This window comes from Mycetomoellerius zeteki, unplaced genomic scaffold (assembly GCF_001594055.1).
Source record: "Mycetomoellerius zeteki isolate Tzet28-1 unplaced genomic scaffold, Tzet1.0 scaffold135, whole genome shotgun sequence".
Taxonomy (NCBI): domain Eukaryota; kingdom Metazoa; phylum Arthropoda; class Insecta; order Hymenoptera; family Formicidae; genus Mycetomoellerius; species Mycetomoellerius zeteki.
Window position 1 is genome coordinate 3,052,449 of NW_017256287.1, and position 18,300 is coordinate 3,070,748.

General features: G+C 33.5%; 2 protein-coding genes across 4 annotated transcripts; one reads left to right on the top strand and one right to left on the bottom strand.

Moving 5' to 3' along the window:
• Positions 1–1,848: 1,848 nt before the first annotated feature.
• LOC108731534 (THAP domain-containing protein 5-like) lies at positions 1,849–3,325 on the bottom strand. Its single transcript, XM_018461890.1, has 5 exons — positions 3,136–3,325; positions 2,550–2,786; positions 2,334–2,474; positions 2,120–2,259; positions 1,849–1,978 (listed from the first exon to the last, which is right to left on the bottom strand). The coding sequence occupies exons 1-5, from the start codon at positions 3,307–3,309 to the stop codon at positions 1,849–1,851; spliced, it is 822 nt and encodes a 273-aa protein (XP_018317392.1). The 5' UTR covers positions 3,310–3,325.
• A 1,331-nt stretch (positions 3,326–4,656) lies between these two features.
• Pdzd8 (PDZ domain containing 8) lies at positions 4,657–13,199 on the top strand. Of its 3 annotated transcripts, none has more exons than XM_018462245.1 (10): positions 4,657–5,019; positions 5,446–6,177; positions 6,266–6,458; positions 6,521–6,783; positions 6,934–8,002; positions 8,240–8,502; positions 8,907–9,110; positions 11,090–11,239; positions 12,350–12,532; positions 12,769–13,199. In XM_018462245.1, exons 2-10 carry the CDS (start codon positions 5,782–5,784, stop codon positions 12,970–12,972), a joined length of 2,925 nt encoding a protein of 974 aa, XP_018317747.1. In that variant the 5' UTR covers positions 4,657–5,019; positions 5,446–5,781; the 3' UTR covers positions 12,973–13,199. The 3 variants fall into 3 exon arrangements, with proteins under 3 accessions (XP_018317747.1, XP_018317749.1, XP_018317748.1); XM_018462247.1 differs by having other exon boundaries at positions 5,857–6,177; positions 12,769–13,198; XM_018462246.1 differs by lacking the exon at positions 11,090–11,239.
• The last annotated feature ends 5,101 nt before the right edge of the window (positions 13,200–18,300 follow it).

Genomic DNA, 18,300 nt, shown 5'->3' on the forward strand with positions numbered 1-18,300 from the left:
CCAATCAGAAAACAGGATTCCGATAATACGAAGCAAAATTTATCGGAATCCTGTTTTCTGATTGGTTGCAGAGCGTTGTACGACGAAAATCGGATGCAGTGTGAATCCAGCATAACGCTTCCTTAAATTTATCTTCAGATGCTCTACAAATTATTTCATTGGCTACTGAACATCTAAAGACAAATTTATCCCGGATCTACAATAGAGTTTTAAGTCTTAATTAAGCCATAAGAAATGGACGAATCATAGTCGATTATTCTCCTCGAATTCGACTGTAATTAATCAATTTCTTACGGCTTAAGGCTTAAAATACCTATTATAGGTCCGGACTTAGGGCGCGTTTACACCTTGACGGAAAAACAGAAAGCGGAAAAGCAGTGGCCAATCACAACTCGCGCTGGTAGTAAGTAGTACAAAAAGCCGAAATTGTCGACTACCAGCGCGAATTCTGATTGGCTGCTGTTTTTCCGTCAAGGTGTGAACTCACCCTTAAGGAAGTACAAGGTCTGACCAGAAAGAAATCTAGGGCCGGTATTCATAGTCAGTTCTTATATTCAAGATCGTCTTAAGTTCAGCCTTGAGGTGTCATGAACCAATCAGAGAGCCGCATTAGCGTATTAAGATTACTTAAGATGGTTTTGAAATAAGAACCGACTATGAATACCGGCCTAAGAGCGGCCATGCCCGAGATTTAGCTACAACCTTATTCTGAAGCGCCTCTATGTCCACAAAACGTGGACATTGAACTACTTAACCAATGTCCACGATCCCGTCGGTAATGTCCACGATTTTTTTATTGTATTCTTCACTATATCCACGATTTTCGGTCCGTTAGATAGACAAAGACGAACAATCGTCGCAGGTATCCTAAATTGCTGCCAATATTAATGGCGAAAGCCATATTCACACTCAATGGCCCAGTATCAGCTTCAATAGGCTGCCGGGCCAATCAACAAGATTATTTTGCTGAGTGCTACACTGCAACACCTTGAGGTCACATGAGAGTAAAATTTCGAAACAATTTTTACGAACCACCCAATTGTAATATATTCCGGATTTTTATTTTCATCCGCTAACAGTTCACAAAAAGCTACTTACATCATTACAAAATACATTTTTGCCTTGTTGACTTTCATTTTATTAAAATTATTGGGGCATCATTTATGCTTAACTTAGGAGTTAATAACAGTTCACAATTATTTTGATTACTTATTAATTCATTAAAATGTTTCAATTTTATTTCGTTTGAAGGTAAATTATAGTTATTTACAATATCTTTAAAAATTGTTATTTCATTATTAATTAAAGCTTTTTTGAGATTTTTAAAAATATGTGGTGGATCTGCTATAACATATAAATACTGACTTGCATCGAATGGATGTACAATCATGTACAATACGATTAACTATTTCAATATGTGTACCGGTGCTATGTACACCGATGCCTAATAATCTCCAGAGTCCAATGTTCCTCGAACCCATATCGGATGTAATAAAGTTCACATGATAAGTTCACCGATTTCCTTGGTTTCATTTACAATCTGAAAAATTATTTCTTTTAATACTTTACTATCAAATTTATTGCCTCTGAAATGGCCCACCACCTGCTTACAACGATTGCAAACACCAACAAGCATAAAAGCCGTGGCATGCGTAGCATCACCTATCATTAGGAAACATTATGTTACCTATTTGTGATCCAGTTGAAGGATTACAAGATTGCTTTGATGTAATTGACATTTCATCAAATATTAACCCACACTAAATCAGACTTATTTTTTAAATAAGGTTCCTTCATTTTTAGAAATTGTAATATTTGTTCGGATATTCCTGGTTGAAATTGAAAATCTTATAGTCTTCGCTGTAATGTTCGTACATTTGGAAGTGGATATCCTTGACGGATAAGTTCTTTATATCCATTATTTCCGCATACAAATTTTAATTGCAAAGCGCGTTGAATTGTGTCACTTGACCATGTTCTAACGCAACGTTTTTTTGTAAACAAAGCTTTAATTTGACAGTCAGTAAAAACTGACTGTAAAGCTTTTTTATACTTATCATTACTAAGCTTATTTTTTAAAATATATATAGTATTCTTCAAAATTTTCATTTCTTTTCGCATTTTAATCATGTTGAGTCGTAGTTTTTGATTAACATCTTCTAATTTTTTATATCGCTTTTCTTCTCTTTCATTACATTTATCTGAACATAAAACTGGACATATCATTGATGTATTAGTCTCAAATGTATCATCAATCACCTAAAATTTATTTCAGAGTTTTAAATATATTCAAGTATGTTATCTTCTAGTAAATGTTATTATTTCAATCTTACCTGATATTCTTGTTTTATAATATCACTAATGGATTGATTTAATTGAATATTATCGATAGGTTGATTTAATTCAGTAAATTCAGTTTTACATGAAGCTGGATATATTGCTGATGTATTATATTCAGGTACATCATTAATCACCTAAAAAATTCGTTTTACAATTTTAAATATGTTTAAATATTAATTTTTTGGAAGTTTTATTATTTTAATATTAACCTGACATTCCTGTTTTTTAATATAAGCAGTAGATTCATTTAACTGAATGTCGATAGATTGATATGATTCATTAGAATCTGTCTTATTATTTGCTTGATTTTTTTCTGTTAATTCTTGTTTAATATTATTTTTCATTGGTTTTTTTTTCAGAAAATACCCAAATATTATGGGATATGCATTTGATTTCAATCTTCGTACATCAGTTCTTGGTTCCCACATCTCTGGTGTGAAATGTACCTGCGTGTATAATAAAAGAAAAGATCAATTTATTCAATAATTATGATTGTTATGAAGAAAATAAATAAAACTTAGAAGGCCAAAGAGTTATTGAAATAATTTGGTAAAATTTAGGGCTAATTACTTTGATCTTGATAATTGCCAAGGTCATAATCCTGAATAATATTTAAAAGATTTTAGCCTTAATAATTTTAATATCTTTGAATTGCTAATTTAATATATGAGACATGTATATAATTAGTGTATTAATTACATACATATAAGAGTGAAAAATGATTTATAATAATTTTTAATGAAAAACATTTTATTAATTTTTTAACAATAAATTTATGCAAATATATTATTTAACCTCGCAGAGAAAAGAATTTGTTGCAGGCGTCCAATTTTTTACACCATTTCCCCAACATTTTTCACTAACATTTTTCGTCCACAAAGCACGACGTTCGGCATTTCGAGGAAATGCTTTTAATATGTAGCCTTTAGCTACTGAGTTATTACAAAATGGAGCTGCACACCCAACCATTTTTAATAATTTTCTTTAACAACTTTTAGTATAAAATATCACAAACATTACGCCTGTTCCATCAGCTGCCGTTAACGCAGGTAGGTTAGAAATGCGTTATGCGTCGAGTCTACAATATGCGAAGAAGCTTGATTTAAGAAATAAGGGGCTGCGTAGAATAAGACTAGGTCCATAACCTGCTTTAAGAAGCATTAAGTTATAAGTCGAAAAAGATTAAGTAACAATAATTTCTGTCTAAGTTGTTTTTGCGCAATTTTTAGGTTTTAACCGTTAAGATGCTTTTCATGCTGACGCTCATTTTCGGCGTCAAAATAAGTCACGTGATAGAAATTGACGACTATCAATTTTGAGAAATTTGATTAAAGAAATTTAATTAAAAAGAACAGATCTAAGATTGAATACTTTTTTTTTTATTTTCCTCGTTCTCTCAAGTTTCAAATAAATTTTACTCTATTTTTTTTAAATCATAGATTTTCTAATATTCTTCAGTAATATCAAAAACTTTTTTAAAATCATTCTTTAACTGTTTGCATTCATAAATATGAAATAAAAGGCCTGTTTTTTTTTGGCTGAACTTTTGCACCAGTTCATCTTTCTTCTTCTTTCCTCCTGAAGAGAAAAGGAAGATAGATGAACTGGTGCAAAGTTTAGCTAAAATAAAGAACAAGCCTAAAATAAATTGTCTAATCGTATTTAAAATGAAAACCAACCTTACCGACCGAAAAAAAACACAAAAATTTCAAATGTTATTGTATTTATTTTTACTAATCTATTCCTATCTTTATTTCAAGTCTTTACACGATAACCTTAATTATGCGCCAGATTGTCAATTTTCATAGACTAATCGAAGCATCAAAACATTGAGATCTTCGATACACTTTTAATTTTATCTCGACTTCGATGTTGTTTTCTTCGACTGTAATTTTAATTTAAAATCTCGTTGGGGGGAGGGGATTCTTCGTCTTTTTCGAATTCAGTTCCAATTTTAATTTAAAAAATTAGAAATTTCTCTCTCTCTCTCTCTCTCTCTTTCTCGGTGAAACTTTAAATCGTTCGCAACGGTTCAGCGACGCCTCATTAATCAAGAAATCCAGGAATTGACTTGGAATTTACTGGAACGAAAATAAAAGTTATAAAATAAATGTAAGGAAAGATTAACAGAAGCGTAGTTTCTAAACGAACTTTCTAAAAGCAAAAATTGAAACAATAAAACTTAAAAGAGATGTCTATACTTTTTTTACGGTTTTGTTACTTCAATTTCGCCTTCTTTGTTTACGCTATTCTATTACGCTCTCCTCTTACACATTCGATTTATATATTAATTTTTATTTTCATCAAACGAATTATCGAATCGTTGATTGTGCAGTTTACTCGGAGTGCGAACATGGCTGCCAGAGGATCGATAGGGATGCGTGAGACATTGAATTCGTTCCACTGCACTGAGTGCACGGTGACTCCTCGCGATTGCTGTCCGTGAACGTCGCCGTTTCCCCGGATATGCTGGGATATGCGGCGCAGTGACGCGAAGACTCGTTCCCTGTGCGCGCGCGCGCGCGCGCATCGTTCAGCTGATTCGCGGTCGACGAGTGAAAGTGCTCCGAATACCTGTCGAGCCGTGAAGACCACGGGGCCTGGTCCGTGTGCAGCGCGATGCGTCGGACGCGAGGTGGTGACGTTTGGCCGTATCGAAAGTTCCTAATGCAACTTTAGGTAGTAGCAATACGATATAGTAGCAATACAAAAGTCAGAGGTCGATTTCTCTTAAAATTAATTAGAATTGTCTTCTTCCTTCTTCTCTTTCTCCCCCGTATTTTGCCTATTGCTAATGTAATAATGAAAACAAATTGTACAATTTTTTTTTTTCAATTAGGATAATAATACAGAATTTTTCCTGAGATAGCAGCAAAAGTAAATTTCTATTCTAATTGCAATTGATGCAATTAAAAAAATATTTTTATAATATTACAGTTAATAGAGAACGAAAAATGAATTTTTTTGAAGGACTTTAATAATAATTATAAATTTTTCTACAAATATGACAGTTAATTATATGGCTGCAATGTTTAAATCCTCCTCGATCACTTTTAATTATTAAATATACATTATATATTTTAATCTTCATAATTCTTTCTACAGCCTGTTTTTTTTTTTGGAACTCGTCAACACTCATGGAAGAGGGACTGGATTTTCAACAATTGTGGCTCTAATATGCACTCTTCCTCTTGTCATGTGCATGTAGTGTGATAATAAGTAATAGTGTGTGCGTCAATATGTCTTATTGTTAATACTCACCTGAAAAGAATTGTTTCTTTAACAACTCTGCCTTCAGCATGAACATTGGGAACTTTCTTTCGCATATGCATAATACAACATTACTTATGCAATAATCTGCATCTGGACCACATTTGTATTGTGTGTTGCATTAATTAATATTCGAAGGAGAGACTGCATCCTCAACAGCTGTGATTTAATATGGACAGTTTGCAACTGGTTCTGGTGGTCATTTTTACATTCGTTTGCGGTGTAATATGTACCTTGGCGTTGCAGTTTTATTTGTTCAAGAGGTATTTGGAATCAGGACCTCAGGCTGCTCCACCACAGAGACAGCTGCAGCATGGCAAGACGCAATTACCTAAAGAGCTGGTGGAACAGATGCAGGAGGAGCGGACAAACTCCAATAACAGTATGGCCCGACAGGCAATGTCTCAGGGTAATGAGAACTTGGCTATAAACCTTACGCTGCAATTCCTCTTCAACGAGCTGCGAAATGCCGAGCGAGTGCGTCTGTGGCTTTATAGGAAATTAAATAACGAATTCAAGGAGCTTCTAACGCAGTCGACCACCGCCAAGTTGTTAGACAGCGTGAAAGTAAGAATTATTAGCTAAAACAATTTTGGGAAATGACAAAAAACACTTGTAAGCTTTTGTGTAATAAATCTTCTGTAACTGTTTGGAGTTAAGAGATTTGAACCTGGGCACGCAATTTCCGACGATAAAGGGTTTGGAAGTCGCTGATTCAAAAATCGATGCCGACACAGGTTTGCTGGAGTCTCTGGACTTGGCCTTAGATTTACATTACTCAGGAAACTTTCAATTGTCTATAGATGTTAAGATGCTGCTCGGCAAAACAGCCTATATGGCGTTGCAAGGTATTATACATATGATATAAAAAAAGAATTATAATTTTTTTACACATTATAAATTTTTATAGTAAAGCGTATCAGTGGTAAAGCTAGGCTGCAGTTTACTCGCGTACCATACACGCACTGGTCATTGAGCTTTTATTCTGACCCGATCTTGGAGCTGGAAGTACAATCACAGTTTCAAGGTCGTCAGTTACAGCCACAGATAATTTCAATCATTACCAGTCAGATTAGGAGAGCGGTGAAGCGGAAGCATACTCTACCTCGTTATAAGATGCGTTACAAACCGTTTTTCCGAAGATTGAACGATGAGGCCGTGGATCTCTCAGAAGTATAATACCTCCTCCTTTTAAATTTATTCATAGCTTATTAGATAATTGACTTGTATATTTGCTAAAATTTCAATTCGAGAAGTAATGATTAGCTTTTATAATTTTCATTTTAATTTATTTTCACATAATATCTTGATCCATATTTGCAGGTTGCAAGTACTCAGCTCACTCCAGGATATTTGGAGGTCGTACTATTGGAGATTAGCAGACTAAATCTTGCACCTATCGTTCTTAATAACGGTGAAGACGTATCGCAGATAGAAGTCTATTGCACCATGAGCATAGATTCCACCCCATGGATTTACTTAACGCAGTATAATGGGGTTCCGTATATGGTGCTAGACTTAATTATCAGTAAAACAGGCTCCCAGCAGTTAGGTGTAGTGTTCAAGCAGGAAATTGTGCCGGAGGTCGGCCAAATGTGCGTACTAGTTGAGACCATAGTATCCGGCAGTCCGGCGGCGATCGCCGAAATGAGAAAGGGCGATATTTTGGTAGCGGTGGACAGCAAAAAGGTGTCGAACATGAACCAAGTAGCGAAATTCGTCAAGTCCGCTGTACAGCGACGTTTCATTATCAGGGTGGAGAGACGGTATTCGAAGACAGATTCAAGCGAGAGAGTACAGAAAACAGATAACGAGAGAATGCTTTTCGCAGAAAGGAAGACTTCGAAGAGTGATTCAGTGGGCAAGCTAGACAGCCCGAGCGTAGAAGATGCTGGGAAGATAAAATTCGAGACACAAATCAAGTTCTCTGATCTACGAGATTCTGACACTGATTTCATGGACACCCGGTCCGAAACCAATAAGCTATTCAAGAGAAGAAAGAGCAGTATTCAGACAGAAGAAATAGCCCAAACGCCGGATACTACACCGTCTCGACGAATCTCGATGATCTCCACGTCATCGGCGTCATCCAGCAATGTTCAATTTTATCTTCCGGACGACAGTAGTACAAACAATATTACCGATCTGAATCATAACACGAAAGAAAAACCATATGCCTCTCTGATTACCTTCGAGGAGACCAAGAGCTTCCGGATCGATTCTGAATTGCAATACTTAAATGTAGGTGTATGGGGCCGTGTGAAGGGCGGTGAAACACCACCGAGACTGCTAGGCTATATAAATGCACCTGTAAAATTAATTCTGTCGCAGTGTTGCACTTCCACGACTGGACATTACTTAAAATGTCATGCTTTGTTGCCTCCAGATAGTGGTAGGTTTCAAAAATTATCTTTTCATTTTTAATTTTATTTATAACAATTACGAATATATATTATATATATAATTATATATAAACAATAATCTTATCTGATAAATCTTCTTAAGTGAATACGAAATAATAAAAGAATAAATATTTCTTTTGCATCGAAATTCTGGTAGATTTTGTCAGTTCTAAAAAAAATTAATTAGAAACAAGTTTAAAGAATTAATTATGGAATTTCTTTGAAAGCTTCTTTAGCAACATCATACGTAAGACTGCAGGGTTATTCAGGATTCGATCCAACACTCTGTTACGGTGACATCCTGTTATCGTACGTATGGGAATCTTGTCAACCGAACGATCTTACAGTCAATGATTTTGGAAAGAAGGAGAACGCAGAAACTGCCAAAGTTCAACCGGTTCCAAGCGAGGAAACCATTGACAGAAAGATGCACGATTTCATCAGGACGCATTTCCACAGAGCAACACACTGCGATTTTTGCACTAAAAAGGTAAGTATGGCATTGTAAATCAATAATTTATTTAATTTTTCAAATTGTCCTAATGAAAATCAATAAAATTATTGATTAATTACACTGAGAAAAAAATATAGTCAATAAATATTTAATTCAGTACTGCCAACTAAATATTTACTTACAGTAAATAAATAGTTGTTCAATAAAAAGAATGATTGTTAAATCAAATTAATGGTTCTCTCTTGTACCAAATAAATATATCTTCATAAAGAGAGGAAGAGAGGGGAGAGAGAGAGAGAGCTCTGTCAAATGTAAGATATATTACATCTATGTAATCTAATTTTTAAAAATATAGGACTATTTTTATTTTACCAAAATTTTATTTTATTTTATCCCTATTTTATTTTACTTAATGATTATCCAGATTGTTTCCTGTACAGATTTGGCTAAAAGATGCAGTGCAGTGTCGAGACTGCGGCATGGTATGTCATAAAAAATGCGAGACACGTTGTCAAGCGTCCGGCACTTGCGGTGCAGAAAGTCTAGCAACGTTGGCTCTGGAGGCGGACGAGATCGTCGGGGAACCAAATGTTGATATCTCTAGCCCGGAGATCTCTCTGACTGAATGCGAAGATAACGTACAGGTACTCAAGACGTAGAACCTTAGGGCATTTTGCTATCTGCGAGCGTAATCATTTTGTATTGCATTATATGATGCTTCCTATACGAGACAGCAGATTCGGACCGAAAGGAAAAAGACACTTAATCTTCACTATTGGTATTTAGAAAATTCCAATTTATTTATATTTAAGAGAAACTCTATCTTGATAGTAATTTTTAACATTAAGTTAAAAATGATGTAGTATTTTGCTTTCTAGTCCGATGCTGTGAACCTTATAATTAAATAATTAATATCAGTAACATTATTTTGTATGATTGTATTATAATTTATACACTGCAATGTTTCGTTACGTTTACACAAATGAGGAGCAGACTTTCAAAATGGATTTTGTGTGTCCAAAAAATTACATTTTTTTAGTTAAAGACGGCATAGTGTTCAATGTTGAAAGACTCATATTTTAATCTACTCTACGATGTTCTGAAAGCATTTTTTCTAATCAATTTATATGCTGAAAAAAGTCTAGACATTCGAAGTGCATTATGTCCTTTAACTAGAGACAAACAAAATGCATTTGTTTAACATTATTAGAAATAGTTTAGCAATTTTGGTTAACATTTTAGATCTTATTGGTTGGCAAATTATTATTTTCTGTAAGGCGCGTGATTTCCTTGTGGATTTCTTTTTTGTTTTCCGAAAATTGTAAATTTTGGACAAAACGCATTTTGAAAGTTCGTTTCTCAAATACGCAATTTATAATCACATCATGACGTTGACATTTTACAATCACATCGTGACGTACGTTGAATCAACTATATCACAAGTGCTCCATGATATTTATTTATTCATTTTTTTAGAAATCACATTCTACATTTCTCATATTATAATTTACATATTGCCTAATATTCATATCTATCAATGTAAATAAAGAATACTTAAAAATAACATAAACATATTATATGATATATATCATATAATATTTTTATGTTATGTGTATAACATAGATATAGATAATATATAATATATAAAAAGTATAACTAATATATATATGATATCCAAAAGTGATATCTATATTTATAATATTTATTATTTAAAAGTATTTTTAAATGTAGCAATAGTGGACTTTGTTTTGCATTTTGAACATGTTCAGTTTTACCCAACTGTTTTTATTTATTTATAATGTTTTTTTATCGAGTTATATTAAAAGGATCGATTTTTATGTGATATTAATTTTATTGATATCGTTCTGAGTACTGATCACGTGAACAGATCAAATAATTATCATTATTACATATCGATGAAATATTGGAGCGTTTAATGACATGTCACATGGTTAAGGGACTGTACAATTTTCGAAAACTCACGTGTGTCTTCAAATGCATTTATCTTGATATTTTGTATATAGCAGAGATTGTTAAGCGTGACTTGCATTTTGTTGTTGGCAATAAAACGAACTGAACATATGCACGGGGAGGTGAAGGTTCTTTGTAAAGCTTGGCACCTTGACCTTGCCTTTGTTCTCAATAAACTACATACGAGTAGATAGGTTTAATTTTCTTTCTCATACGAGATCAACATTTTTATTTTCATCAATTTTCAAATTTTTTAAAATTATTATATATATTATTATATATTAATATATCATATATTCTACATATATGTGGTATTTGTGAGTAGTCTACAAAAGAAAATATTTTAAAATTATTCTAAACAAATATTTTTTAAATTTTATAACGCAGATTTCTATAATGTGAATGTACAGCATTCAAATTTATTTATATTTTATTTCGATCTAATATGTCTTAGAATTTAGATAGAGATAAACTGGCAAGTACATTTTGAAATTCCATAGATTGTATACTTTGTTGGTAAAACGATGTACACTTTACGACGAAAATAGCGCAATCAGTTTTGCACTTTTGATTTATTATTTTGCGAATAGCTTGTTATCGTAAATGGTGAAAAGATATTAATCTATTTGAAATCCATTGATCGATTAATTAGGGCACAAGTATGATGGCCGTGAAGGCTAGTATAGCTAACACTCTATTGGGCCTGAAGAAGGCTGGAAGTACCAGTTGCTTGGCCCCACCGGCTTCCGGTATTGGTCTGGCATCTCGAAGTCTCCCCCCAAGTCCCTGTGCATCCCGCAAGGTAGAATAACAACACACATTTGTTCGTCCGAAGCGGAGAAGGTGCTCAATTTAAAAAAAATTTTATCTGATGAAAATTTTAATATTTATTCGTTAACATTGCAATCCTAATGAGCAGAGGACATAATGGAAGAATTTAAGGCAATAACATTATAATTCGAATATAATTATAAACAATTATATTTTATAAATGTGATTATATTATTTTTAATTAAAAGATTATATTAAAAACGTATTGAAACATCATATTTTGTAATTAGATTAAAAATGAATCTGAATTTTTTTTTGGTCTATATTCCGTATTTTGCCTTCTATTTTTTAAATTGCATTAAATTTTAAATGGCCAAGAAACTATAATTTCATAAAACATTTTTTGTTCTTACGTATCATTATGCAACTTTCCATTTTACCATATAGTTTTTTATCTGAGTTGCATCAAACCTTCTCCGCTTCACTTTCTTTCATGTTTTCTCAAATTAAAACCAAAGGAGAAAAAAAACATGCTCTTTGAAAAATTTTTCATATTTTACAGTTCTCTGCTTGTGTGTTTATTCGCTTTAATCATTCCTTCATCAATCATGCCTTACAATCGCCATTAAAGATGAACTTGTTATTTCTCACATAAGATGCAAGATAAAGTGATTAATAATAACTGTGCATATTAACGATAAACGATAGAATTTGAGACAATTTTGATCCAACTAATCATTAATTTTTCATAGATCATTTATTTATGAATATCTGAATTCTTTGAATTCCCTCTGCTTAGTGAATGATTACTGTCATCTACAGATTATTATTTTTATCATAAGAGAGATATATTTATCACTTGCTTGAAACTGCTGCAAGTTTTCTCATTGACGAGGATTTTCAACAACACGATGAACGCTGATCACAACACTGATTGCATTGCAATTGCATCTTAACACTGGAGGCAAGCTTCCACACGGTGATCATATAGATATAGGATGATCAATGCGACTCACACGCATGATCGGTTCGACTGCTTGATTATGTTTCACTTTCCGAATCGGCATAACATCGAACGAGGATGCACCTTTTAGAGAGCGCGTCGCATTAATCAATTTGATGAAATTGTTGAAACGTTTAGAATTCATTGGCTGGAGGTCTGGGAATAAATCCTGACCTCTTGGAGGGTGCTGAGCCAAGTGTTGCAGCTCCACTTATGGCTGGCGACCTAGACGATGGTCTTATGTCGAGGGCCAGAGATACCGGCAAATTCTTATATAAATACTTGGAGCCGCAGGAGCGCGTCGAGAAAATCAACGCTATGGTACGTGATACAAATTTTTTTACCAAATTATTTCGAAGTAAAAGATAATTCGAGAGATTTATCTTACGGCTCTAGAAATTCATGGACTACTAAATCGAATAAAGAGTCTTCCTGATCAAAGAGTCCAAAAACCCTTAAACATTGAATCTCCATTTTAATAATGATAAGATTTCTTGCATAGTCAATATAAAAATTTAACTGTAGGAATCTGTTAAATAAGTATATTTTTTTTGCAGATGGGAAAATTGAAGAACGCGCTAGATGCTGAAACTACCTCAAGATTAGAGCTGTCCCAGAACGGAGACGCGGACAGCATGAAACTGATCGCGCAGAGCGACCTGCGAGTACAAGCACTAAGCGTGCTGCTGCTGCACTACTGCGCCGGTTTACAACACGCGCAAGAGGCGGTGGACCGACCACAAATCAGTAAAGAATCTTAACAGGAATGTGTATTCAATTAATGTGACAACTTTAAGAAAAAAAGCGCATTTCCTCCTATTCTCCTTCATAAAACAAATGAACATGGGAAATGTAGCGATATTTTATAGTGGAATAATATAATTTGCTTTCGCTATTTATTTCATAATAAGCAACGACTCGATAACACTAACACTATGTTACATCAATTTTCTGATGTTGATATTGTCGATTTTTAATATGAATTAATTATAATATTAAAATTATAATATTATCGGACTGTATAAAATGCACAGAAATATTTATATTACTATGCACAGATAATATAGGGAGCAAGTATCTAACAGTATTTATATTAACATTTCATCGGTGCAGATATCAGAGAATCACAAATTATATCTTGTAATCACTTTTTCTTATTTCTACTATTTATTATATAATATTTTAGGAAATATTACTTATGTAGCATTATTATAACGTTACATAACGATATATTTTAACGTTGATGTAACATTATAAATATTATATATTATAATATTATAGAGAGAAAGGGAGACAGAGAAAGAGAGAGAGAGAGAGTGTGTGTGTGTGTGTATTTGTGTTTGTTTTTAAATGCATATTACGCCATAGCTGTTCCAAGGTTTCTATTCTACATTAGTCAATTGATTGAACTTTAACACAATTTACAATGAGTGTTGATAAAAAAACAGAGATGATAAAATACAATTATTAATTAGTCCAAATTTTTTAGTCCTATATATGATAACAAATCTTTGACAATTACATTCTTCTTTCAAAATCTTTTAAAATCTTTTTCTAAAGAGATTTTATATTTTTTTTATTTTGCTTAATTTACAGAATTTAATGTTAATAATTGCAAACCATTACGTAATTATATATTTGCACTGTACACAGGATCAATCGAAATTCTGTATGTGCGTTATGCACGTAAATAATACATTCGTAATTACGCACGCAGGTAATACAATTTTGTGTATCTCAGGACTTCTAACAATTTCGTCGATTTACGTGTTATATAATTTGCATTATATACGTAACTGAATAATACTCAGAGATGGGATATTATATTTACCAAGAGAAAACACCAAACTCGTTAAAATTAGTATTAATAGATTGTTATAATAATAATAATTATTGCAATGTGCGTAGGAACGTGCGTGTATTCACGTAACAAGAGAATGTTCTTGCTTGTGAAAATGGTACACGTTAGCTGCTTTGCGTAAAAAAAAAACAGTACGATTTTCCAAATGCCTAAAATACATTTTATCTGATAACTTTTATGCGATATATATTAGGTTCGCGAAACTAATGTGTGATGAACATATTATTATATTGCGAATTTATAAGACTATTTATAGATTGAGATTATGATGATCTGTCGCGATCGTAGATGATGATCTATACCGGACAATTGTTGAATATGGTGCACAATTGTGCATTTTGCGCCAAAATACGTGTGATAAGAAGATGTCTTACACGTTTTTAATAACATTTTCAGACTTTACGTCTCTTTTAACAAAGCCAATTTGCGATCTTAATCGTTAAAAAAATGTTTGACAGAAGGAATTTTAATATCTATATTACTTTCTACGTCTTTTAAATTACAGTACATTTTGCTGCTTACGATCTTTATTAAATAATTCAGATTATAATCATACAAAAAAAATGGAAGCAAATGTCATGATGTTTTTCAGTATCTTACTTATGAATCGATGGTGCCAAATAATTTAAACTTTGACACAGAACATATCTATCAACTGGAACGATTATACTGAATGGCATTAAATAACATACTATATATTTGCATGTTAAGAATGAAAAAAAGGGTATGTTTAATACTGAGAAAGAATTGGAAGTGAACAAGTTGGCGTTACATTTAACATTAGATATGGTTTTGCGATTCCGATCTCTATTTACGTAAAAAATACATTTGGATTGAGTCAGATGACGGCAACTGGATGGTTACGTGTAACGCTAAATGCGCTGAATGAATACAGATCTTTGACTGTTGAATATAATCAAAGAATTTTACCGCTTTGGCCTAAATTGATATTGATATGATAACCAATCAAGAAACTACAAAAATTTTGACTGTATTTAACTTAATTATTCACGGTGCATTTAATAGCATACGAGCAGCTTCGTATTAGCGAAATCCATCCATAAGCATTTTTGTGTGACTGTAATTTAAGGCGGTGCGCGATTGCAAACCGATGTATTATCGCTCATTGTTATATATAAAGTGGAACATAAAGGCGAATACAGATTGTTAATTATTATAAATCTCTCTATTTATAATACATCCTAGTATACGTACCTTTTATCTGCGATCTATTTATACTTGAGTATGCAATTGCATGATTCATAAACTATTCGATTTCTAACTAGAATTCTCATTTGAGAATTAATTGCAAATCGTCAAATCAAACCAATGTTATTATTTAAAATAGAATTTATTGTACGTCTTTTTTACCTATTTTTCTAGCTATGTTTTACGAATTGAAATTTATTTATAAATTGAATAGTATTCTTCGTAAAAATTTTGCAATCTCAGAAGCGCAAGTACTAGAACGAAGTACTACGAAGTAGTAACGGAAATTTATCGTATCAAGTTCCATGCATCTAACGGTGCAGTCTGCAGCACTTTGTTTGCGCGAGAAAAGCTTCCGTATCTTTACTTTTTGATTCATCCTCGTATAAAAGCGCACGTGCTACAAAAGAGCCCGGCGCAGTTGAAGAGATACACAGAAGTCGCAATAAAAGTCACCGCGGCAGGATGGACCGCGTCGTCGAATCGTGTTGTTCGCACCGGGGAAATTCCACGATGAAAAATAGACATTCGCGAAAATCGAGGTCGCGTGAACGCGCGTCACGAACGCGAACGACATTTCTGTTGCAATCTCTCGCGCGTCCTTGCTGAAGATGTATTAAGTCTTTCGTGATTATAACTAATTTCGCATTATATAGTCGTATCTACTTGTACTCATTTATATACCTTGTATTCATTTCTTAAGTTTTAAGAAGAGGATTTAGGCCTGTTCTTTTTGGCTGAACTTTTGCACCAGTTCATCTTTCTTCCTTTTCTCTCCAGGAGGAAAGAAGGGAAAGAAAGATGAATTAGTGCAAAAGTTCAGACAAAAAGAACAGGCCTTTTGTCTAATTTTCATTCCGCGATGTATAAAAAAAATTGATTTGATAAATTCTTATGAGAAACTCGAAATTGCAACAAAGATTCAATCTGCATGATTAGATGTGAATTTTAATGAAAATGAAGAAGATGGCAGTAGTAAAACATCAAAGGAAGACGTACATCTCGTTGTACATCTGGCCGTGTTTGTGAAATCATGGTACACGCTCGCGTAGACGATTTCCAAGTAAATACCAAAAATCGAAGACGCAGTAGAGAGAACATGCGACTGCCGTGTTACAAAGAACGGACGGACGTCAGCGTCGACGATGCCGCAGGGCCAATGTACGCTGGTTGGCAAGGGTGCGAGCCAAGGTGTCTTCCCCCGACGTTTTCCCTGTTTCTCCTCCGTTGAAAAAGGAAAAAGACAGGAACGGAAGCCAGCCAGCCAACGTAGAAATTGCAAAGACACTCGCTTTCTTTTATACGTATGTCTATCATGCCGATATAGGTGCTCAGAAGTCCATTATGATCTGAAATACTACTCATCACTATAATGCAATAAAACCTGGACATCAATCTAAAATATTTAAATAATTGAAGAATGTCTAACTTAAAAATATCGAAATAATTGAAGAATATGAAATTTAAATATTCAAAAGTTTCATATCTTAAGGGGATCGTAAAGTGAAGCTCGAACTCCGACGAAATCATTAGATATCGCTGTTTTTCCAGCGCATCGACATGTCTTTATATACTACCACATCAATATTTCACATATACATACGTACAAATTTTCTAACTAACTAATCTTTCGTATTTTAAGTATCTAAACTTAATTCTGCTAATTTTATAGGTACAAAGTACAAAACTTTTATGTAAAGCAAATATTGTTTACGAGTCGACGCCAGAAGAGCCGATAAAAAAACAATTTTCCAACTTTTTTTCGAAGTGCCGATTTTTTGTCCAAAATATTTTAAAAAAAGATCAAAGATCTAGGAATGTAAAAAAGATTCAAAATTATATCAAAGGATTCAAGAGAATGACGTACTGATCGAGCCACCACAGATCGGATTCTCGGCTCCTCCCACGATCTGGCTCGTCATTTCATATCCTACGTCGCACGAAGAGGCGAAAACGACGAAAGAGAAGTCATGGGGGATTTTGGTCCGCGGCTGTCTATTTCCGTCGAGATGTACACGCAGTATTCTCTGGCTACGGGCCAAGCATACCGCGGAACCGTATAAACATTTTGTCCCTGTTAAGCACTGAGCTTCACAATGAATGGAGAGCAAAGTCCTCTAATGCGGAGGAAGAAGAAGCGAGTGGGGTTGCAGACAGTGGTGAAATTCGTTTTACCAGCGCGCCTTCGTTGTTTTTTGTCTTCTTTAAGAAATAGACGAGACTTCAATTACAAATAAAACATTTAAATAAGGATTAGCGAAACGCAAAGGAAAAATAAAACACTGCTATTCTATTATTCTATTATTTTATAACAAGCCAAATAATACATCGTTAATGGTTGACCAAAAATAAAAATACACTTGTAAAAACAATCTATCTTTCAAAAAAATAAGAAAAAATAGCTCTTCGATGAAAAACATCTAACAACAGTCGATTTCTAGCCTTCTCGTGATCTTGGCCAAAATTAAACGTGACTGCATATTCGTGTCGCGATTGCACTTTTGGCAATTTCACAAATTCCTCTGGACATTCGCATGATAATTCACTATTAAAACGAAATAGTGACGTACATCTCTGCCATTTCCCAAATATTATATCTATTGAATTGCGCATAGTAAACTGAGTAGCACGTGATAAAAGCAATAAATATTTATCGCACGCTTTAAATTATATTTGCAAACCAGGTTCACTTTTGCGAAATAATAATATCAATTAATATTTCAATTTTAAGTATTATGTCTTGCACCTTTAATAAATTGTTAGGATAAATTTTAGGATGAATTAAGTAAAATAATATGCTATGTTTTAGTATAGATAATGATACCTAGAATTGCGCAGTGGGCAATTTGCTCCGACGCAACACAGTTTACACAATATTATCGACTTCCATTTCGCACATTAGTTGAGTGAACAAATTTTGCGCATATATGCAGATAACCGGATATGTTGTTCCGTGTGCACGAAAGTGTCTTTGTATTTCTTCAAGTATTCAACGCTTAGCATAAACTCAGAGTATCCG

What these genes read in the sequence shown, in the direction of transcription:
- LOC108731534 (XM_018461890.1), bottom strand. Translation starts at nt 3,309, where the DNA reads ATGGTTGGGTGTGCAGCTCCATTTTGTAATAACTCAGTAGCTAAAGGC. An exon ending in TTATAAAACAAGAATATCAG is followed by an intron (nt 2,260 to 2,333) that starts GTAAGATTGAAA and finishes AATAAATTTTAG; the next exon opens with GTGATTGATGATACATTTGA. An exon ending in CGACTCAACATGATTAAAAT is followed by an intron (nt 1,979 to 2,119) that starts GCGAAAAGAAAT and finishes ACGTTGCGTTAG; the next exon opens with AACATGGTCAAGTGACACAA.
- Pdzd8 (XM_018462245.1), top strand. Translation starts at nt 5,782, where the DNA reads ATGGACAGTTTGCAACTGGTTCTGGTGGTCATTTTTACATTCGTTTGC. An exon ending in AGCCTATATGGCGTTGCAAG is followed by an intron (nt 6,459 to 6,520) that starts GTATTATACATA and finishes AAATTTTTATAG; the next exon opens with TAAAGCGTATCAGTGGTAAA. An exon ending in TCGAGAAAATCAACGCTATG is followed by an intron (nt 12,533 to 12,768) that starts GTACGTGATACA and finishes TTTTTTTTGCAG; the next exon opens with ATGGGAAAATTGAAGAACGC.